The 24,568-nt window shown below is 44.2% G+C and overlaps 1 protein-coding gene across 2 annotated transcripts in view; it reads left to right on the top strand.

Moving 5' to 3' along the window:
- LOC309329524 (uncharacterized protein) overlaps window positions 1-7,872 on the top strand; it is a 31,396-nt gene extending 23,524 nt beyond the window's left edge. Inside the window, exons 1-4 of one of the 2 annotated variants that reach the window (XM_081840392.1) lie at window positions 1,487-1,788; window positions 5,173-5,266; window positions 5,692-5,818; window positions 7,508-7,872. In XM_081840392.1, the coding sequence (XP_081696518.1) occupies window positions 1,568-1,788; window positions 5,173-5,266; window positions 5,692-5,818; window positions 7,508-7,539 (474 nt within the window). In that variant the 5' untranslated portion in view covers window positions 1,487-1,567 and the 3' untranslated portion in view covers window positions 7,540-7,872. Of the gene's footprint in view, window positions 1-1,486; window positions 1,789-5,172; window positions 5,267-5,691; window positions 5,996-7,507 lie in introns of those variants that run through there. The other variant, XR_014151192.1, reaches the window with a different exon arrangement.
- Window positions 7,873-24,568: the final 16,696 nt, after the last annotated feature.

The raw sequence follows: 24,568 nt of genomic DNA, 5'->3' as shown, positions 1-24,568 counted from the left end.
CATTGCTGGAATAACAGCTTCTAAAAGGTGTTATAAAACCACACATGTTCAAAACCAGGTTAGAAAACCATTTCAGCTTTGATCATTTCAACTTTGTATTGTATTTTATTTTCTGTTAGCCTTTTAATATTTTAGGCTGTTTCACCATTTCATTCTTCCGTGATTTAAAACGAAAGAATTATATAGTGAGAAACTCAGTTATTTCCTCATTTCTTCCATCTCCAGTTCCTTGTTTCTGGGTATAAAAAGCTTCATCTCAAAAAGGAGGTACTGACTGACACTTGCCTAACCCTATAGATACATCCTTATCCTGTGCTCTTTTCCAATTATTTCCATTATCCTGCCGCTTCCATTTGGGGTGGGAGGGGGATGTGTAAGGAGGAAACATTTCTGCCAGTTTGAAATGGACACACACATTTGGGAATCTCACAGGCCAAGCTTCGAAATTATGTACCATCAGGTTCATCTGCCATTCACAAAAAACTGAAGCAAAACGGAGACTGTATCCAATGGAAACATGGCAAGATGCAACTTGAGGGGCTGTTTGGTCATCAGGATCCGAGTCGCAATAGTGCTGCTGTTTGTAATGTTTCCTTACACTGTCTGCAAGAATCAGCCCATCAGTTGCATCCTAGATGATGATCCTCTGCCTATACCTCACAAATTTTATCAGCCGGGTGACTTTGTCATTGGAGAGATGGTTTCTCAGGTCTTCCTCTTTCATGACAGTCCCTCATTCACAGACGTGCCCACACAGATGTCCATTGGCGAACCTGCGTAAGGAACACTTCACCCCCCCCCCTTCTGCTGTTCCTTCAGATGTGACAGGATACTACAGTAATAAGATTTGCGTTTAAGTATGATGAAAGTATATTTCCAGCAGTCACTGGAAGTTGCCAGCTATTTTGTGTTCTTAATGTTGGTGGCTGTTGGGCACAATCCACTGGGATGTTCAGTGGCACAAAACTCGGACTTTGTGGGGCTTTTACAGAACAATGTCACAGGGATTGTTCCCTTAGTGACATGTCTTGGACATGTCATTCCCAGGCCTTCAGTACTTCATTGTCTCTCACCTTCTGCTTATTCCCTCACTTCTGTTCGCATCTGTTTGCATATTTTAAAAATATTGTTTCTCTTCATATTATTAAGTTGTACAATACGAAAGGTTTTATTATTGTGCTTTATTCTTACTGTTTTCATGCCTGTAAAATTTCCTGAGTGAGTGCATGTCTCTTCACACAAAACACAGGTGGAGACACTGATCTGATGTGGACAGCACACTTTGCAAGGTAGATTAATCTGTGGGGCCAATCAGACAATATCCCATAGTATGCTGGGCTAGGTCCTGGCACCATGATGCAGGCTAGCCACTCCTGATCCAGATCTATTAGGTTCTTTACTCAGTCTTTTCATACAGCGGAATAAATGTTTTAAGAAATCTATTCTAAATATTTCATCTAAAAGGACCTGCTACTGGATTATAACTGTATAGCCCCACATTTTCAGACTTTTTAAAGTTCCAGCTCAACCATGAGAGTAGCCAGAGGTGTAACGATGAAAGCAAGAAATGCCCTTTCTTTTGCCTCATGAAACAGACAGTAACTCTCATTCCAGGTCCGTTCCTAAGAACTACCAGCACATCCTGGCTTTGCTGCTTGCTGTCAAAGAGATCAATGAGAATCCCCAAATCCTACCCAACATCTCTTTGGGCTTCCACATCCTCAACAGCTACTATGTGGCAAGGACAACATACAAAGCCAGCCTGAGCCTCCTTTCCACACAACACAGGTTTGTTCCCAACTACAAGTGTGATACTCAGAGTAAACTGATAGCTGTCATTGGCGGACTTGCTACTGAAACCTCTGCCAACATGGCTAGCATTTTTGCCACCTACAAGATCCCACAGGTGAGACATATTCATTGATGCATGGGCATTTTCCAACAATGGCTCATATCTTTACATTCTTTTAATCCATACAACACACCCTCCTTCCTTGCAGCTCACATATGGATCATTTACCCCAGTGCAGGATGACAAAACATTGTTTTCTTCCTTATATCAGATGGTCCCAAAGGAAGCCCACCAGTACATTGGGGTAGTCCGGCTCCTTCACCATTTCAGATGGACATGGATTGGGCTCTTTGCTGTGGATGATGACAATGGGGACAGGTTTTTGCACACAGTGGTTCCATTGCTTGATCAGAATGGCATCTGCTATGCCTTCATACTAAGAACAGCAAAGAGGACATTTATGGAAGAGCTGATAAACATGGTATTAGCACAACTGGGAAAATACTCAATTCTTCAAGATAGAAAAGTCAGTGCATGTTTTGTATATGGAGAGGATCCATCCATGCCAGTTTTGAGAATGTTGTTGTTTTTCGCAACATTTTATCAATTGCCACCTGTGGGTAAAGTCTGGATTGTTACATCCCAATGGGATTTCTGTGCCTTCTCCCTTCAAAAGCTTTGGAATATTGAAAGCTTCCATGGTACCCTATCCATCACAGTTCGCTCAAGGGAGCCGCTTGGATTCCAAAGTCTTCTTGAGATCATTGAACCTTCTTGGGCAAAAGGAGATGGTTTCATTCAGAATTTCTGGGAGCAGTCATTCAGCTGCTCATTAAAAAAATCTGGTGGGAATGTGGAGGGAAAGCAAGCCTGCACTGGCCGGGAGAAGTTGGAGAGTCTTCCTAGTACTCTTTTTGAAATGGGCATGACTGGTCACAGCTACAATGTCTACAATGCTGCTTATGCTGTGGCACATGCTTTGCATGTCCTATGTGAATCCAGATGGAAACATAGCAGACTGCTAGAGGGAGTGAGACCAACAGACTGTACTGTGCAGTCTTGGCAGGTAGTTACACCTTTAATACAATACATACAGAGAGAAATATATTTAAAGCAGGAAGGTATGCCCTAAAAGATGCTTAAATGTGTCTTTTCCCCCACAGTTCCTCTTTAGAACAACTTTGACTTGTAACCCGAAACTAACTTTGCTTATTCCCTTTTCCTTTCCTATCCACTTTCATGATGTTCCATGTTTTTTAAAAAATTGGAAGTCTGAAGGCCATGATTTTCTGCTCTGGGTCCATTTTGTTTGGCTGAGTATCACATTTTAAAAATAACAGATAAATAATATAACAAACTCATCAATAGCTGTATCAAATCCATGGTTCCTTAACCAACTGCCTTCTTTCTGTGGTTCTCCTGTGGGGCTCTGGAGCCCACTTGGGTCACTCCTTGCCTGCAGAGCTGGCAGCCTCTCACCCTTTTTCCAACACCTTCCCTTGTGCAGTGTTTCCTCAACCCCCTCTCCCCTCTCCTTGGGAGTCATCTGGGCAGCTGGTGCTGCCATCCCTGGTCTCTGAGCTGCCCCCACCCCCACCCCCACCCGAAAGAGAGGTGCGTCCCAGAGGGAACATAGCTTGTAGCCGGGGCTGCTGCAATAAACAGCTGTGCAAGCCTTTGGGAGGCAGAGACATGAGAGGGCATCAGAGGAGGAAGGGAAGGAAGGAAGGAAGGAAGGAAGGAAGGAAGGAAGGAAGGAAGGAAGGAAGGAAGGAAGGAAGGAAGTCCAGTGTTGCCCATGGCACCCCTGACCATCATTCAAGGCACCCCAGGGTGCCATGGCACACGGGTTGAAAACCACTGAGATAAACTGTTTAGCTTTAGCTAAAATACAGGGGGATATCCACATTCCTTTTGCTGCTGGCATCGAGTGTGCCTCCTGAGGTGATTTCAAACTCCTTCATTATTACTATGATGCCACAATGTGCTGATCTATGCAACTCTATTACTAAACCCGAACCACTACAAAAAATGAATTTTATGTTTGGATTTCATTAACTTTTATATAATGCCTTCCAAAGCCTCAAAGATGCTTTATTGAAAAGTGGAGCAAAACTTTACATAGTGTTGCATGCCATTTGGTGTTGGTGTACATCAGATATTAAAAGTACAATCTTCTGCATATCTGATCAGAAGTCAACCCCATGGAGTTCAATCAGATTTAATTCCAAGGAAATATGCTGAATCAGTGAAATTAGTCATGGATTCAAATACATTCTTGAGCAAGAACAATCCAGTCCTGGAAACAAAGACCTTTTAAAAGGATGACTGTAGAGGTTTCAATATGGCTACAAAAGCTGGGTGCCTGCCCCTCTCTCTGCCAATCGGTTGCAAGAAGCCATGGGGTCCCAGGTGACGAGAACCTGCTCACCATCAGTAAGAATCAGTCTCACACAGAGATGGGTTGAAGAATTCTTGCTGCTGCTGCAGCGACTGCAGTCAACATTTTATTGTGTGAACTCAAAAAGATACAAATACAGGGAAAGCAACTTTTTCTCAGCCAGCAGATAAGAACAACGCCAAGCCATCACACCAGGCCACGTAGTTGATCAGGCTATGTTACGTGGGCCAATTATTTGGGACAGCATGAGCTGTCCATGTGTTGATCATGCTCCAAGCGATGCCTCCTGCTATGAAATCACCTTGCAACAATAAGAACTTTGCTCATGCTCTTATGTACAAGCAATCATTTTCCCACACCCAGGGTCTGTGTCCCTTTGGAGAATAGAAGACACAGCAGAGACTGTCAGGCTTTGAGAAATATGCTTTATTCACCTCTTTACACCTTAAGTCTGCCTGGAGGGAGTCCAGATCTTAAGGCATAGTCATTCCAAGAGGGAGCAGCAAACCTGCCTGCAGTCAGACCCTCCAAAGATGGATCTCAGCCCGTCTCCCTCCTTCGTCCTCCCAGAAACCCCTGTCTCTCTTCACACCCCAGGGCAGGGGAGAAGTCCTCTTGCTCTGGCAATGACCCTCAATGGGCCCTCAGTGGCTCTCTATTGTTCCCTTGGCCAGGCAGCCCAGGAATTCCCTGTCTGGCACAGCTCTGCAGTTGGTGTCTTAATCCATATCCCAATTAATCAAAATCCTAGCATTTATTCATTCCTAGGGTTTAGGGGGAACCCCCTCCCCTGATCTATAACACCATTTTATCCTTACTAGGCTTCATTTTCTCTTTCACTCAAGCTCCATCGTTTTATAAGGAAGATTGTGTTCAACAACAGTGTTGGAGAGAGCGTGCATTTTGATAAGCATAGAGAGCTACTTGCAGATTTTGATGTCACAAACTGGGTCACCTTCTCCAACGGTTCTTTTGTTAGGCTCAAGGTTGGGAGACTGGACCCGCTGGCTCCACAGGGGAAAGAGTTAACCATTAATGAGGACCAAATAGTGTGGCATAGAAGCTTCAACCAGGTGAGATGAAGCTGCAGGTGCAGGAACGTGTGTGAGAATGGAAAACAGTCGCATATTTGTGAGTTCAGTTTTCTACCTGCCCTCAAGTGGTTAACTCTCCTGAGAAGGATTGCATTTTCAAGCTACATTTCCCCCCATTCTTGGCAAAACAAACTGGGGGAAATGTTGCTCTGCATTTTCACTTGAAGTACACCACATTTCCTGGGTAGATCTGAGTAAACAACCTCCACAACACATTGAAAAAGTCCTGACCTCGCCAACAATTCAGTGTCTTTTTCATGAATTCATTTCTGGAAACAATTAAGTCAGGGTTTCCTCTCTGAAGCAAATTTTCACCGAAGAAAAATATTCCCACGTTTAGGGTAGGGCAGGAGGATAAATGTAAGCTTCTTGATGCTAATCTCGTTTGCTGCATTTCTGGACAGGTTGTGCCTCTTTCTGTGTGCAATGACAACTGCTATCCTGGTTACAGCAGGAAAAAGAAGGAGGGAGAGAAATTCTGCTGCTATGATTGTGCTCCATGTCCAGAAGGGATGGTCTCCATGCAGATGGGTAGGAAATGCAATAGATGCCAACTTGTTGGGGGTGAGGATTAGGCCTTGTTGAGTCTCTGTCTTATGAAGTTGCTTGATATGCAGAATGAACAGCTGAAGCTTTTTACGGAATGGGGAGAAGAAGTCATCACCTACCCATTTCTGCAAAACAAAATGTAGTTAGTGCCATAGCTAGATAGAGATGTCATGATACCTCCCTTTTCTACACTGGTTTGAGGGAATTCTCAGTTCTGCCATTTACTTCAATAGACCAGGTCCTGCAGAACTGGCATCCAACACAAAATAACATTACCCAAGGAGACTGGGCATTGAATCTGAAGTCCTAGTAAGACAAATCAGACTCATTCTTCAGTTCTGAGAATGCCCAGATATGTTTCTTTGGAAAGCCACCTACTCAGCTGCGAAGAAGGCCACATTCTGCTGAGAGCTAGACAGGGGGTTTGCCAGCTAGCTTCCTTTTTTAACTGCCCCCCCCCCCCGCCTTGTTGTCACTCATTTGACCAGTGAGGGATCTTTGGAGCAAGGATACAGTGGATTGGCGGACAAAGAAAGTGTGAGTCAGTTTTATTTAGTTCTGTTACAATTTGGGGAATGGAGCTTTGCTGGAAGGGGAAATAAATGGCAGATGAAGTACCTATGTCTTCTTGTTGGAAAAGCTTTCTGTGCTTGCTTGTGTCCTCCCACCCAGTGGTCAAATCCTGTCCATGAGGGGTTGGGTTGATGACTATAGAATACAGTAGTACCTCTGGTTAAGTAACCCTCTGGTTACGTAAACTTCAGGATGCGAAAGCGGCAAACCCAGAGGTATTTGACTGGGTTTCGCCACACACACATGCACAGAAGCAGTCCTCAGGTTGCGGAAACCTCTGGATCCGACTGGACCTCCAGAACGGATCCCGTCCACAACCAGAGGTACTACAGTACATGAATCAAAGTCTTGAAATATTTAAGCACCTTTCCTTTATTTTTCAGACATGGATACCTGTATCAAATGTAAAGAAGATCAGTATCCAAACTGCAAGCAAAATCATTGCATTCCCAAGTTTTACACGTACCTCTCCTACAAAGAACCTTTAGGAATCACCCTGACTCTGCTGGCTTTTTCTTTCTCTTCGATCACAACTTTTGTACTTGGAACTTTCATGAAGTACAAGGACACGCCGATAGTCAAAGCCAACAACCGGACCCTCACCTACGTTCTCCTCATTTCCCTACTGCTTTGCTTCCTCTGCTCCTTCCTCTTCATTGGACAGCCTGGAAAGGCAACCTGCCTTCTCCGACAAACGGCTTTTGGCATGATCTTCTCTCTGTCCCTTTCCTCTGTTTTGGCAAAAACCATCACGGTGGTCCTGGCATTCATGGCCACAAAACCAGGATCCAGAATGAGACAATGGGTGGGGAAAGGACTGGCCAATTCCATTGTCCTTTCTGGCTCATTTATTCAAGCAGTCATTTGCATGGTTTGGCTGATTACTTCTCCTCCGTTCCCAGATAAGGACATGAACTCACTCAAAGAGGAAATCATCGTGCAATGTAATGAGGGATCAGCTTCCATGTTTTACTGTGTCTTGGGATACATGGGCTTCCTGGGCATTGCCAGTTTCACGGTGGCTTACTTTGCCAGGAAGTTGCCTGACAGTTTCAATGAAGCCAAGTTCATCACTTTCAGCATATTGGTGTTTTGCAGTGTGTGGCTGTCCTTTATTCCAACGTACCTGAGCACCAAAGGGAAATACATGGTGGCTGTGGAGATCTTCTCCATCTTATGCTCCAGTGCTGGATTGCTGGGTTGCATTTTTTTCCCTAATTGCTACATCATTATCTTAAGACCTGAGCTGAACAACAAGGAACATTTAATAAAGAAAGAAAAGTAAACAATATAAGCTGGTCCCTGTATTCTGCTGTAATAAAATTCAATTTATCGGGAACATAATTACATCCTTAGACAAGTCAAATTTCTAAAGTTCTTCTTTGAAGGCATTTTGGTTTAAGCGATCCAGAATTAATTCTGATGTTGTTATGAGTGTTTTGTTCATATATAATATATTTTTTAACACAAATTTAGATATTTGCCACACCATATTCATCAGAGGGAGATAAATGTGCTTTAGCAGTCAATCAGAGCTAACAGCAATTTGGGTTTTTTCTGGATTGACGTTTGCTCTGATTTAGCACTAAAGAGTGGGTTTTTCCTGGGGAAGGAGTGGAGAAAGCAGAAAGACACTTGAACCTGTGCCTAGAACGTGTGGGTCAAGCAGAAAACATGGGGCAATGGCAACACACTGCTACCATCTAAAACCTATAGCAGTGGAGTTGACTTTACTTAATGTATTACATTGCACGTATTAAATGTCTCTCTCTCTTGGTCTCTTGGCCTCTCTTTTCTCTCTCCACGTTTCTTTTCTTTTCTTTTATCATTTTATTCCTTTATAAATGAAAATATTTCAATTAAATATCAATTAGATGATTAGAGCATGGTGCTGATAAAGGAAAGGTTGTAGGTTTGATGCCCATATGAGGTTTTGTTGTTTTATCACGTGTTCTTTGCCACCTTGGCTCTCTTGGGAGGAAGGGTGGTATATTTATAATAACATAACATAACATAACATAAAACATAACATATCATAACATAACAATTCCAGTGGATTAAAAATATACATTTAAAATGTTTTATGTGTGATGTGAAAAATGAAAATTAATCAAAAACATTTTTTAAAAAATTCAAATTATGTGTCATGAAGTTTTTGTATACTCTTGATAATGACCTAAATGTGGAATCTTGGAGATGGCAACAATATTGGCCATAAAGGCAGAGGCTTCAGTCACATATCCTCCCAAGACACCAATTAATTGTTTCTGAGAAACACAGATGAAATTGGGGACAACCCTTTGCGATCTACAAAGCCGGTTCAGGATGGCTTATCTTTGCAATGTAACAGCCATTGATAATGTGGAATCCTATAGTGATGTTTAGCAAGAGTTTGGGATTCTTCTCGATCTCCTTTACAGCAATTGTCAAGGCCAGAATGTGCTGGTGCATCTTTGAAATGGAACAGTAATGAGAAATGTCTTTATTGTCCTTTATTAGCTCACTACAGACTGTGTCCTTGTGCTGAACTTGATATCCACATTACATAATCAGGTGTACTATTAAGGATTTCTAAGTAACCACTTGAACTTATCAATATGATCAGCTTCCCCTATAGGGGGTGCATTGGTACACCTGATGTCAGTGATCATGGGCAGGAGGAGGACCTGCTTGAGGATCAGACCATGTCATTTCTGAGGAGGCAGGTTCAGTTGATGTCTGAAGATTATTCCTGCCCCTGGGTCTGATCCTGGCAAGAAGGACACACATATCAACAAGGGTGTTCCTTAAAGTGTCACTCATGACTTGATCATGGATAGGGAAATTGACCTCTCAGGTGTAACATGAATGTGGTTGGACATGGCAGCTGGGCCTGTTCTTGCTACTGCTTGCCCAACAAGTTTCTCCTATGCATAAGGCTACCATAGGTCCAGATTTTCCTGGACATTACCAGGATTTCCAAGGCAGAAGTGATGTCCAGGGGGATCTTTTCTGGCGTTTTCATAGAACAATTCGCTCAACAATTTTGGGATGTTCTGGTTTTTACTTGAAAGTTGGATAACCTTACCTATGCACAGCAACCTAGGTCATGTAGATGGGATGCAGGGGTTGCAGTTACATTTAATACGTCATTAGTTTTCACCAGGCATCCTATTAGGGAGACCCTGTTTTCTTAGTGCATGTTATGGAAGCTAGGTAATAGAGGCAGTACTGGATTGCTGCTTGTGTACCACCCTCACCACTGCACCAAGGATACACTGTGCAAGTGCTTCAGGTTGTGTCAGATGTTCTCCCAGAGACACCTAGCCTGGTGGTCCTAGGGGATTTTAACGTCCATTCTGACACAGCCTTACAAGGGGCCGCTCAGGTCTTCAATGAAAGCATGGCCTCCATGGGGCTGTCCCTGAATCAGTCTGGCCCTACTCATAACCATGGACATGCCTTAGATCTGGTGTTTGCCTTTGTGGACGTGGGTGATCTGATATTACGTTCTAGTAGAAAAGAAGTGTCACGGAGACACAGGTGGATTCTCTGCCCAGGGTGGCTGTCTACCTAACTCCATCTGGTACACCGGCTAAGACCCTATCATCTGTGCACTGTCCCGCCAAAGTGGTACATGCTTTGTTTATCTCCTTCTTGGACTACTACAATGCACTTTATGTGACGCTACCTTTGAAGGTGACTCGGAAACTGCGACTAATCCAGAATGTGGTAGCCAGACTGGTGACTGGGACCATGTAACATTGGTCCTGAAAGATCTGGCACAATTCAAAGTTTTGGTGCTGACCTTTAAAGCCCTAAACAGCCTCAGCCCTGAGCATCTCCTTCGTTCAACCTGGACACTGAAGTCCAGTTCTGAGGGCCTTCTGGCGGTTCCCTCACTGCAAAAAATGAAGTTAGGGAGCCCGGCATAGGGCCTAATCCATACTGGTGCCTGCCCAGTGGAACGCCCTCCCATCAGATGTCAAAGAAATAAACATTTATATGACCTTCCATAAACATCTGAAGGCAACCCTGAATCAGGAAGCTTTTAATGTTTGATGTATTGTGTATTCTCTTATATTCTGTTGGAAGCTACCCACAGTGGCTTGGGGAACCCAGTCAGATGGGCTGGGTACAAGTAATAAATTACTGTTATTATTATTGATAAGAGACTATGAACCAGAATTTGCAAAGGGTCCTGATGAGCCAAGATCCTTGTGACCCTCTCTTTGGCATACTTTCAGAACCAAACCCATTTGTTCGCATGAAGTATGTGGGAATGCTCTGAATTAAAAAGGGATATTACAAGGGGAAAACTATAAACAGTAATGAGGAGAAGACAGGAGTCTTTTTCACAGATGACTCATAAAACCAGGAAATTTGGGAACAGGTTTCAGCACAGTATGAGGTATTTAAACCAGCCAAGGCTATTTCTCTCCCAAGCCAGTAAAGGAGAAGCAGCCTTCAACTTGTGAATTTCATGGGATACCATGGCACATTCAGATAGGCATTAATATGCACAATTTAGTCCTCATTGCTGGTTCAAATGAAACTCAAGTTAAGCTCTTAAGTCTGAGATATCAGCTCTGTCCTCATCTGATATGGATGCCTGTCCCTCATTGGACCAAATTTTGCCCATGTCTGCAATTGGCTCAGAAACTGTCTTAGATTCTGTGAACAAATGTCTTAACTCTAGAATGTGCTTTTGAGAAATATTATTTTGCAAAGGTTAATGTGTTAAAGCTTTATTTTACAGATGAAAGAAACTCTCATACAAATTTGAACCATTTCTACATTAATAAAATAACAATATTATTATTTTTTAAGTGCTTGAAGAACTGGTGTCAATCAAAGATGTAATGATCTCCATGGCCAATTTGCTATGTCTGGTGAACTATGTATTAATGAAGAATACAGTGGTACCTCGGGTTACAGATGCTTCAGGTTACAGACGCTTCGGGTTACAGACTCCGCTAACCCAGAAATAGTACCTCAGGTTAAGAACTTTGCTTCAGGATGAGAACAGAAATTGTGTTCTGGCAGCACGGCGGCAGCAAGAGGCCCCATTAGCTAAAATGGTACCTCAGGTTAAGAACAGTTTCAGGTTAAGAACAGACCTCCGGAATGAATTAAGTTCTTAACCCGAGGTACCTATGTACAGATACATGCCACTTAAACAACAGCAACTATGATCTCCTTATTAAATGTTCTTTGCTGTTCAGCTCAGGCCTCAGAATAATGATATAGCATTTGGGGAAGAAAATAGAACCCAGCAACCCAGCACTGGAGGACAAGATGGAGAAGATCTCCACAGCTACCATGTATTTTCCTTTCGAGCTCAGGTATGCTGGAACAAAGGACAGCCACACACTGCAAAACACCAACATGCTGAAGGTGATGAATTTGGCTTCATTGAAACTGTCAGGTAACTTCCTGGCAAAGAAAGCCACGGTGAAACTGGCAATGCCCAGGAAGCCCATGTATCCCAGGACAGAGTAGAACATGGAAGCGGAGCCCTCATTGCATTCCATGATGATCTCCCCAATCACAGAGTGCATGTCTGCATCGGGGAATGGAGGAAAATGAGCCAGCCAAACCATGCAAATGGCCACTTCAGTCAATGAGCCAGAAAGAACAATACCATACGCCAGTCTTTTCCCCACCCATTTCCTCATCCTGGATCCTGGTTTGGTTGCTATGAATGCTAGAACCACAGTGATGGTTTTTGCCAAAACAGTGGAAACGGACAAGGAGAAAACAATGCCAAAAGCCATTTGTCGGAGAAGACAGGTTGCCTTTCCAGGCTGCCCAATGAAGAGCAAAGAGCAGAGGAAGCAAAGAAGGAGGGAGATGAGGAGAACGTAGGTGAGGGTCCGATTGTTGGCTTTGACCATGGGAGTGTCTTGGTGCTTCATAAAGACTGCAAGTATTAAAACTGTGATCACAGAGAATGAAACGGCCAACACGGTGAGGAAGATTCCTAAAGGTTCTTTGTAAGAGAGGTAGCTTAGAATCCGGGGAATGCATTGGTTTTTATCCTGGTTGGGATATTGGTCTTCTGGACATATGAAACAAACATCCATGTCTGAAAAAAGGATGGCACATAGAAATGTTTCAGCTGATTCAGGGAGTAACTGAATTTGAGCAGATTAGAAGCACCTATAAGCCAGGAAATATTTGATTCAGAACTGACAACTCTCATTTATTTTCTATGTGTGTTTTGGCAAAATTTTCACCCAGCTTTAGGATTCTCCCTCCCTCCCAAAAGAGTGCTATGGGAAGATGGTATTTCACCACATAATGGTCACATTTTTCATGCTGATTTTTCTTTACAAAAAAGGGGGGTGCGACAATTGCGTGAGGAAGAACCTGAGGCACGACCATTATGCGAGGAAACATTTTTTATTCATGAACAGACTTCTGTCCATGTTGCTCATGGCAGCTTCACCCCCCCCCCCGCCCACTCCCCTTGTGTGTTTGGCTGGCACAGAGAAAGCGCGCTGAGGATGTCCTGCCACTATTATGGGGTGAATTCTCTGGAACTGATTTTAGGGAGCAAGGAAAGGGGGTGCGACTATTATGCGGTGGCGACCATTATGTGGTGAAATACTGTAATAATATTAAAAGGAGAAAGAGCACCGTGTGTTTGTCCATTACAATTGCCTGGTATGCAAAATTAGAAAATTCAGCCTCTAGAGTTTTATATTCATGCTAACCAGTCTCTTCAGTGGAAAGTTTTTGTCCATCAGCCCCCTATTTCTGCCCCTCCACCAGCTTTGACTTTTCCTCCTCTCCACTTATTCCTGTCTTCTCTCCTTTCAGACTCCACCCACCCGCCTGAACTTAGGCTACTGGCCACTTGTATTAAGGTTCTAGAATAATGTGCATGCTGCAATGAAAAACCAAAAGCTTTTCTATACATGATAGGTATTATTATTTTGTTTTATTATTATTTTGTTTTATTATTTTCGCATCTTAAAAAGTAATGACATCACCTTGCCAACAAAGGTCCATATAGTAAAAGCTATGGTTTTCCCAGTAGTGATGTATGGAAGTGAGAGCTGGACCATCAAGAAGGCTGATCGCCAAAGAATTGATGCTTTTGAATTCTGGTGCTGGAGGAGACTCTTGAGAGACCCATGGACTGCAAGAAGATCAAACCTCTCCATTCTTAAGGAAATCAGCCCTGAGTGCTCACTGGAAGGTCAGATCATGAAGTTGAGGCTCCAATACTTTGGCCACCTCATGAGAAGAGAAGACTCCCTGGAAAAGACCCTGATGTTGGGAAAGATGGAGGGCACAAGGAGAAGGGGACGACAGAGGACAAGATGGTTGGACAGTGTTCTCAAAGCTACCAGCATGAGCCTGACCAAACTGCGGGAGGCGGTGGAAGACAGGAGTGCCTGGTGTGCTCTGGTCCAGGGGGTCACGAAGAGTCGGACACGACTAAACGACTAAGCAACAACAACAACATTTTTATTTTGTATGTTATGAAAATACTAGATGGGGACTAGGAACATAGGAACCCATGTGTCAGGGGCTCAGGAGCAGAGGCACAGGGAAGAGGGGAAATGGAGAGTGAAGGGGAAGAATCCGAGGGGAGCGTAGGAGAAGAGGACAGTGGTCCGAGGGATTCCATGAGCCTCTCCAGCGAATCGGAAGATTCACAGAAGGGGGCGCCAGTGGCCAGGGGCAGGGGGTTCCCAGGGGGAACGCCCCAGGAGCAAGGGGCAGCAGGGACTCCCAGAGCAGTAGTTGGAAATCAGGACCAGCTTCCCCACCAGAGCAGAGTGGGGGGGAAGAGTCCCAAGCATCGGGGCCAGTGCATTCCCCACCAGGGAGAGAAGACGAGGCAGAGCTGACCACGCCTCCGTCGGAGAGTCGGGCGACGGAGGGGAGGTCAGATCCGGCTAGTGTCCCGGAAGAGGGAAGCAGTGACAGAAGTAGTGTAACGGTTAGGAGAAAGGTCACTGGGTTGGCGCGAGAGGCAAGTTCAAATGTACAGGAGCGCGGGACAGCAGAGAATGAGGATTGGGAACCAGGTCCTAAAGCCCGACGGAGGCAGGGGGAGGAGCTAAGCGACTCAGCGTCGGAAGAGTCCAGAAAGGGCAATGCCCCAGCGGGCAGGAGGACCCAGAGGAGGAGAGAGCAGCGGAAAAGGTGGAGCAGGGCTAGGATCTTAAACTGGTGTCAGAGGGGAGGAGAGTCAGACGGGACTTCGCCGATCTAGGGGTTAAGACGTAGGGCTGCACGCTGTGGCTTTGAAATGGAAACTGAACTTCAATAAAGACTTTTATACATTACCACAGCCTAGCGTTGGTCCTCTGTGAGCTGGGACCTAGAGGCAGCTCTGACACCATGCTATACCGAGTCACATCCTTAGCATTGCTTACTGTATCTAAAGTCGAAGATTACATTTGTTCCTACTGAAATTCATTTTGTTACTTTTTGCCCAGTTTTGCAGTCTCTCTCTCTTTAAACCCTTTAGCAACCACTTACTCTGCAGAAAATGTCTACACCATGATGTCAGCCTCCAGATGGTGCAAAAGCTCTCACCTGCTCATTCTGCCAATCAGAAAACTCCCCAAGACAGGTGCTGAGACCAGAGCTAGTTGTTGACTGACTGTGGCTCCTACCTTTCTGGTTAGAGATCATCCCTTCTGGACATGGAGCACAATTATAGCAGCAAAATTTCTCTCCCTCCTTCTTTTTCCTGCTGGAACCAGGATAGCAGTTGTCATTGCACACAGAAAGAGGCACAACCTGTCCAGAAATGTGACCAGTAAGATAAGCATAATTTCCCTCACTCATGCCCTGAGCTTGGAAACATTTTCTTAGGGGACAAAGTGGGTTCAGGAAGGAGTCCTGACTCGGTTTCCCAAATCAGTTCATGAAATAATTGGCACATTGTGGCATTTAATCCAGCTTATTTCAGAAGTGATCTCTTAAGAGTTAAAAAAGATGGCATTTTTCAAGGATGAATGTATGAAATCAAATGTCTGCAAACGTAATGCTACCCAGAAGAATTGAACAGGCAGAACTCTGCACTGGCAAAATAGGAACTATTTCCATTCATTTTATTCATTCCTGCAGCTGGAGTTCTGTCTCACCTGGTTGAAGCTTCTATGCCACACAAGTTGGTCATCATTAATAGTTAACTCTTTGCCTGCCGGAGCCTGAGGATCCAGTCTTCCAACTTTGACTCTGTCAAATGATCCATTAGGGAGAGTCACCCAATTGGTAACATCAAAATCTACAATTAGTTCTTGATTTGTATCAAAATGTACACTCTCTCCAACACTGTTGTTGAACATGGTGTTCTTTAGAAAGCCATGGAGCTTTGGTGAAAGAGACAATGAAACACGGTGAGAATGTGAGTTACTGAGTTCTATGCTTCTCTAAGGATGGAGCGGACTTGTGTCAGATGGTGTCAGATGAAGCTATTCTCCCCAGTACCAGGTATTCCCCCGCAGTCTGTAATATTGTCTCTTTCCCCCCTCAATATTTAATTTAAAGCTCTCCTCATCAAGTTCATGAGACTCTTAGCAAACACATTCTGGCCAACTGCTGTGAGGTGCAATCAATCTCTTGCCAGATGTCCTTCCTCAAGGAAGTGGAGGCCAGGTCCAAGAAGCCAAATCTTTCCTGATAACCCAACCTGTCCAGCCAGTGGTTTATTTCCAGTATTTCCCCCTCTTTTCCTGGGCCACAACCTTCAACAGGAAGGAGTGGTGAAAAAACCACCTGTGCCTCTAAGCCCTTCAACTTCTTACCCTGAGTCTCCTAGTTCCTTGCTATATATTGAAGGCTGTCTCTGGCAGTACTGCTTGAACCATAGGGGCCAACTCCTAGGGGCCGAGGTCCCTTCAGTCCCCGCAATAAAATATTTGAGGGCGTCAGACCTCTCAAAGTTGATGGGCATTGCTAGTTAAATGGTGGGCATGTGCCACATCTTGTGATCAGTGATGTGGGGCTGGGCTTACCTGCCCCCCTAATATTGTATTCAAGTTGCACCCCTGGTTTTTACCCCCGTGAATCAGAAGGAAGGGGAGTGTGGTCTGTCTTTGAAAGGTGTGGCAACTTCTCATGGGACTTCCTGTTATCTCTCTATACTGCTGCTTTTGTCCCCGTCAGTAGGGGGTCCCCTACTACCCCCATATGTCTCTTTCTCCTCTGTACACCATAGGAGCCAACTCTAATGCAAGAGGCAGGACACCCTACAAGTGGGGAACCTTCTGCTTCCCCTTCATTGGAGAACCCGGCTTTTCCTGAGTAGAGCTATTGGCAACCTCCCATGGCTGCTGGGATGCTACCTTTGTCACACTGACATGACCTCACATTCTTCCAGGGATTCGCCTCCTGCACTGGGTGATCTTTCTCCTCCCGAGGGGCACCCCCTGTGTCACTGTCCCAGGACAGTCCACTCTGTTTTATCAATGAATTCCTCATTTTGCCTGATGACTTGAAGTGTGGATATGTGAGCCTCAAGCTATCGTACCTTCCCTTACAGGAAGGAAAGCAGCCTGCACTTGCTTCAGGTGTAAAGGTAAAGGAACCCCGACTGTTAAGTCCAGTTGCGAACGACTCTGGAGTTGTGGCGTTCATCTCACTCTACTGGCCGAGGGAGCCAACATTTGTCCGCAGGGAGCTTCTGGGTCATGTGGCAAGCAGGACTAAGCTGCTTCTGGCAAAAGCAGAGCAGCACATGGAAATGCCGTTTACCCTCCCACCGGAGTGGTACCTATTTATCTACTTGCACTTGACGTACTTTCAAACTGCTAGGTTGGCAGGAGCAGGGACCAAGCAACCGGTGCTCACCCCATCGATTTGAACAGCAGACCTTCTGATCGGCAAGTCCTAGGCTCTGTGGTTTAGACCACAGCACCACCCACGTTTTGCTCGTTTTGAGGCAGGAAGGCAAACATGGCACAGGTACTGCAGGTCATTGCAACCTCCATGTCTCTTGGTTCTAAGTACATGGTGAGACAAGCCTTCCCCTCAAACTCTCTTGCTAAATGCCCTCACAAACTCCCCTGGTTACAAGTTCACGAACTCCCAGAGTCTGCAAGCAGCTAAGGAGAACTGCTGCTGGCAGAGAACTCCTTGCCCACTTCTTCATGCAGCCCGGCTTCCTCTCAGATCATGTGCTTTAGCAGAGCATGCAGCCAAGCACACCAAGAGCCACAAACCAGCTCACAATAGAGCCTCCAAACAGCTCAGACAAGAAACCAGCCTGAATCCTAAAGAAACAGTCTCACCCTCCTCTTTACAAGCTCCTGGTCAAGTTTATATGGCAGTAAGTCTCATTCCATGAACTTCTGATGAGACGCACATAGGACTCCCCTCAGAAAGCAAAATAAAACATTGGAATGGGTGCCCTTAAATCTTTGCATCTACTTTAAAATTAAGCACATTTGGGTTTGGGTTGTTGTTGTTGTTGTTTGATAAGGTATTATTATTTTTACCTTAGATGTTTAGCTCACTTTTCCCTTATAGGAGGATTATTTGATTGTATTGCATCCTTCCTAACCTGCTAAAGGAATGATCTGCCAACTCTGTACATGTGAAATATTTTCTGTAGATACTCAACTGTTGCCTAATATAATGGTGGCCCCCAGTCAGGAGGAGGAATCCATCTTTTTAATGGGCACATAGATTCAGAAAACCCCAGGTACCTGGGAACTGGGGGAAATCGGTTGTTGTTCATTCCAATTATCTTCTGCAAATATAGTCATTTCCCCACCCCCACTCCAACCACCAAAAGGAAACACCCAGATTCCATTTGGGTGAAACACATGAGCAATTGCGTTCATCAGTTTAGTACAGCCTGAGTGCAATATGTTTTGTTTTATGACACAGTCACTAGATCTCAGCAAAGAGGTGGAATTACCTGCCATGGCTGTATATTGTGAAATGCCGCCCTCTCTCCTTTTACTAATAGTTCATATTTGGATGCGAACATATACGTGGCATGTAAAGCATGAGCCACAGCATAAGCAGCATTGTAGATATTGTAGCTGTGGCCGGTCATACGCATTTCAAAGAAAGTCTGAAGAAGGCTCTCCAACTTCTCTTGGCCTGTGCAGGTCTCCATGCTTTCCACATTCCCAGTGGAATCTCTTAATGAGCAGCTGAATGCCTGCTCCCAGAAATTCTGAATGAAACCATCTCCTTTTGCCCAAAAGGGTTTTATGCTCCCAACAAATGTTTGGAAGCCAGGGGGCTCCTTTGAATGAACTGTGAAGGATAGGGCACCATGAAAGCTTTCTATATCCCAAAGCCTTTGAATTGATACTGAATCGAAATCCCATTGGGATGTAACAATCCAGGCTTTACACACAGGTGGCAATGTATACATTGTTGCAAAAAAAGTAATATTCTTAAAACTTGGAGGGAGGGAATTTCTCCATATACAACACATGCATTGGTTTTTCCATCCGTTAAAACTTGATATTTGTCCAGCTGTTTTAAAACCATGTCTATCAACTCTTCCATATAAGTCCTCTTTGCTGTTCTAAATATGAAGGCACAACAGATGCCGTTTTGGGATAACATTGACTCCATTGTTTGCAAAAACTGATCCCCATTGTCATCATCCACAGCAACAAGCCCAATCCATGTCCACCCGAAATGGTGAAGTAATCGGACAACCCCCTTGTACTGATGGGCTTCATGTGGAACCATCTTGTACAAGGAAGAGAACAGGACTTTGTCATCATGCACTGGGGAAATTGACCCATATGTAAGCTGAAAAGAAATATATAACAATTCATCGCATGGGCTATAGAGCATTACAATATCAGCCATCCTTCTAAAATGCCCATATCTCCATGCTTGGGTCTCACCTGTGGCATCTTGTAGATGGCGGAAATGGTGGCCACATTGGCAGAAGTTTCAGAAGCCAGCGCCCCAATGAGAGCAATGAGGTTGCTCCAGGCATCACACTGGAAGTTGGGAACAAGCCTATACTGTCTGGTAAGCAGGTTCAAGGTGGCCTTATAAGTCATTCTTGCCACATAGTAGCTGTTGAGAATGTGGAATCCCAAGGATATATTTGGAAGGATTTGGGGGTTCTCATTAATCTCTTTGATGGCAAAAACCAAGGCCAGAATATGCTGGTAGTTCTTTGGCACAGAACTGCAATGGGAATGGTTGACTATTAACCAAAGAAAATAGTGCTGGCATTTATTTCTCAGGTAATTGTAATGAGAGATACTGGCTATTTAATCAAACAAGCAAAAAATGATTTCTCCTTTCATGGTCACACTTCTGTCTACTTTGACGATTACGGCAGAACTTAATGCAAAAACAGAATAAGAAACGGGTGCATGTGCTCCTTTTGGAGACTACGAGGGCACTAGCAGGAGCAAATGTGTTGGCTCCACTTCCCTCCATGCCCTCACCTGCACCTTGAGTTAGAACCATCTGTATTCATGAATGCTTTCCCTGTTAGCAACCCCCTTCACTGCTTTTCCTGAGCAGAGCTATGAGCAAGCTCCCATGACTGCTGGAATTCCACCTTCCTCTGCTGTTGCTCTGCTGAATGATCTGAACTTGTCATAATACTGAAAGGAAAGGGAAAGAGTCTTCCTTACACTGGTTTGCCAATCAATGTCTGGGTGGGCCGTTCCATGAAAGAGGGACTGCGGTGAAAGACAAAGACCTGGGAAGCAATCTCTCCGATTACAAAGTCTCCTGGCTGATAAAATTGATGAGGTATAGGAAGAAGATCGTCAGATATACTGCAGTTAATGGAATGGGTTTGGCATACAGAGTAAGGCAGCAGCAGAAGGGAGAGGAGGACTGGCAGCATGATCCTGTGGACCTCAGCCTGTTCTTTCCACAGCATCTTCTGTCTGAATCCTCACTTTCTCTTCTCACAGAGAAAGGGAAGAAGTTGAACTCAAGGTGGTTTTCTTTTAAAAAGACTCAGAGGCAGCTGTACAGCTTGAGGGTGAAAATAAATGAAACCGTAAAGTTTGTAAATAGACAATTTCACATATGGTGGGGGGGGGGAATCCTATGGTACTAAATCAGACAGAATCATTGATAACAGGACATGCGCTGTAAAATCTTTACCCTGAAAGCTCACAAACAGATATTGCAGTGAAGCAGATTTATTTCCTTCTGCCCATGTTATGGAGTCCAGTTTTTCACACTTTGAAATATGGAAGTGGAGGACTATATTATAATAGGTGTTCTTTGAAGGTAACCTGAAATATGCCCAGCCTTTCCTGAGATCCCCAGCAATGACCTACATGTTTGTGTTTTTAAGCATCTGGTTTTTCTTATGGTTGATCTTGCAAGGCTACCCATTGAATGACAAGAAGATAACATATTATTTAAAAATGGTTGGGAAGATAATCGCCTCCCTGGTGTCTTGGCCTGTGAGATGGCATCACACATGAGAATATGATGAGTGGAATTGTTTTCTTTTATCAAATGTTTATTAATTATAATCCTCTCTTTTGAAGGGGATCAGGATGAAAGTAATTCGCTGGCTATTAAATGATCAGGATGAAAGTAATGCTATTCATCATAGCAAAAGCCAAAATTTACCACTAGCAGTCATACCACAAGATGTGTGTAAAGCCTTTGATAGAATCAACTGGCAGTTCCTAGAAGGGTTGTTGTCAAAAATGAATATGGGACAACATTTTATGAATTCTATTGTGAAACTATACAAAAACTCATATGCTCAGGTTAGGGTAAATGGTATAGATTCTAAAGCTTTCTCTGTTGCAAGAGGGATGTGAAAGAGATGCCCTCTGTCACCCCTCTTGTTAGCCCTCTCAGTTGAACCACTAGCCATCTCCATTGGAAACAATTTGGAGATAAAAGGAGCAGAAATTAAGAAAAAAGAAATGCATAAAACAAGTTTTTCACATCATGTACATAGAGCATATCCCTTTCTACCCTCCTCACTCACTAAAACCCATACAAAAAGGTGAACAATTTTTCCACACCACTCTAAATGTGTGGAAATCAAAGTTTTAAAAACCAGTTTCCCCAATATCTCCCCTTATCCCTCTTCGCTTTCACCCATCTAGTAAAGAAGCAGGACAATACTTAAATAGGAATGGTTGGGAACAAGTGCGTCTTTATAGATTAAAAGATTTCTATGCAAACAGTGTTGTTGTTTAGTCGTTTAGTCGTGTCCAACTCTTCTTGACCCCATGGACCAGAGCACACCAGGCACTCCTGTCTTCATGCAAACAGTATTCCCCTACAAAAAGAAGAATTCATAGCTGCCATACAAAACCTTAAATGGTCATGGTACCATTTCAACCAGCTGTTAAGATTCCTGTTAAACCCAGACATTTCTACTCAAGCAAACAGGAAACTAACTGCAATAGAGCACATCTTTGTTAACTCCTCTCCACTCTCCAAGGGCGTAGCTTCCTCAGTTTATAAAGCTCTAGGAACACTAGAATGTGGCAATCTATTGTACACAAAAATGCCATGGGAAATGGACCTAGACATACCATGAAAATAAATAAAAACAGGCCGGTGTTGTTGTTGTTTTTAAGTGGCACATAACCTGCCAGGGACTGCCAGTACCCAGCTCAAGACAGGTACTACGTACAGTGCTATCAACTTTAGTTACATAGATAATGATCAGATAACAAAACGATAAAGTCATAACAAGAGTCTCCATCCCACCCGGGGGGCGCTAGGGGCGCATTGGAAGATGGCCGACAATACCACCTCTCCGACCCACACGAGGTAATTAAGAGGCTGGTAAGGGAGTATGCAGCCTCCCTTGTTACCCCAAGGGAATGGGGAACACTGCCTCGCCAGCGGTTGCCATAAATCACCCCCAAGTTCGAAAGAAGGGGGTGAGGGCACAAGGCGCACAGCACTCGTGTGGGACGGCTCTCCCGGACGCTGTCTCTGATCGCGCGGCCTGGTTGCAGCAGCTCAAAATAAACAATGAGAGAGAGAAGCAAATGCACATATTTCGAGTGAAGAACAGGAGTTAAGATTGCTAATTGAAGTGACCTCAGTGAAGTGGAGCGACGGATGGATTTAACAGGAAAAGTTATCAAGAAGAAACATCAAAGAGTCAGTATGTTGGAACGGGCGGAATGGGGGGGACTTTTCTTTTTTTACCTTATGTGATTACCTAACAATCCTCTCCCCCAGGAAGAATCGTTGCAATTACTGAATATAAGCGGAATGATTAAGAGCTGTGTGGAAATGAATTACTAATCAAAGACATGGCTTGGGAAATATTTGGAAAGGAATGAAAAGCCTTTGGAATGACGCAGTTATAAAAAGAGACTTGTTAGAAAGCAGGCCTGGTGGATTTACGATCGAGGGGGAGGAGACCACGGAATTGTTATTATATCGGAATGTGAGTTTGACCTAAGAAGTTTTGAGGAGAGTGTGACAGGCCTGCGAGGATTAATGGGCAGACTTTAAGAATGCTTTGTATGGAAGTGTTGAAATGGCGTCTGTCTGTTTGAATATGGCTCTTGGAGGAACGGAAAATCCACACAGGATATAACAACATTTGTTTTTAACCCGCTTGTGGAGATTATCAGAGGTCACAAAGAAAGGAATATACGATAACAACAAGAAGATGAAGAAAATAATAGAGAGAATATTGGGCAGAACTGTGAATAATATTTGGACAGAACTGGAATATTAAAGCACAGCAAGAGAGATGTTTGGATCCCTTTCTGAGCTCGAAGTATGGGGACCCCCAACAAAAAATTAAAAATCTGGCTTTGTAATTTGAAATTACTGTGATTTGATTGGTTTGTTAATAAAAATTATATGAAAAAAAGAGTCTCCATCCCACCCTTTTTTATAACATATTTTTTCCGAGCTTCGACTTTTTGAGAAAAGCAGTAATAATTCCTTCCTTCCTTCCTTCCTTCCTTCCTTCCTTCCTTCCTTCCTTCCTTCCTTTGTGTGCCCAGACTCCGTGCTACTCATCACCTTTGTCTTAAATGAAATAACCAGACAGGACAACAACTTTTATTGATTACAGATGTAAGAAGTTTGGTATAGACATTAGATCCAAAGGTTGGCTTCCAGCCTGCCTGCTGGAGGCATTCCTTTAGGTTCAAGCTGTCAGTGAGGGAATCCTAGGACATACATCAAATAGGAACACCCCCATGGGATCCTCATCTTGATCCCGCCTGGGGGTCTGGACAGTAGCAACTCCTCCTGGATCCCTTTAACTGGATCCCCTGTCCTTAAGAGGGGCAGGCATGGCACCCGTTCCAAGTGGTGCAGGGGTGCAACTCAAGGCATCCATCACACACATGCAAGAATTTACAGCTAGCTCACTGGCAGGAGACCTGGTTGTATTCCCAACCAACCCTTTTGAAGAGCTCGTGTCTTTGGGAGAATTTAAACATTTTGGTGCCCTCTTGCTTTTTATCTATGTTGGGGCCAACTAAGCCACATTTTAGAACTGATTATGTCCCACCTAGTGCAGGGGTTATTGGAAGAAGAAGAAGAGGAGGAGGAGGAGGAGGAGGAGGAGGAGGAGGAGGAGGAGGGGAAGAGTTTGGATTTGATATCCCGCTTTATCACTACCCTCAGGAGTCTCAAAGCGGCTAACATTCTCTTTTCCCTTCCTCCCCCACAACAAACACTCTGTGAGGTGAGTGGGGCTGAGAGACTTCAGAGAAGTGTGACTAGCCCAAGGTCACCCAGCAGCTGCATGTGGAGGAGCAGGGAAGCGAACCCGGTTCACCATATTACGAGTCTACCGCTCTTAACCACTACACCACACTGGCTCCCGAAAGCTGTCTTACAGAACTTCACTAGAGTTGTGCATCAGTTGTGTTCCCCGGATTATGAGGTATATTGGGTATAATTCAGGAAAGATTCTCACATATCTGAGTTGAATCTTGCTATTAACAATGGGTCTCAAGAAAGCAGTCCATGAACTGGCCAATCCTATGAATCAATCCCTGGCCTTGCCTCTCCAAATATGCATGACCACTCCATCTCCCTCATCAAGAAATGAATCCAGGCTGACTGGAACATGGCCAGAGTTTGAGAGAGAAAGGGTTGAAGCAGAAAACTATCTGTTTGAGTGTCCTTTGTTTCTGAGCGTCTGAGCACCCAAGGAAAATACATAGTTGCTGTGGAGATATTTTCCATTGTATCCTTCAGTGCAGGTTTAATGGGTTACACCTTTCCCCCAAACACTAC

This window comes from Podarcis erhardii, assembly GCF_964252035.2.
Source record: "Podarcis erhardii genome assembly, chromosome: 14".
NCBI lineage: Eukaryota > Metazoa > Chordata > Lepidosauria > Squamata > Lacertidae > Podarcis > Podarcis erhardii.
Note: the sequence above shows the minus strand (reverse complement) of the source record. Positions and strands in the feature narration are given on the sequence as shown.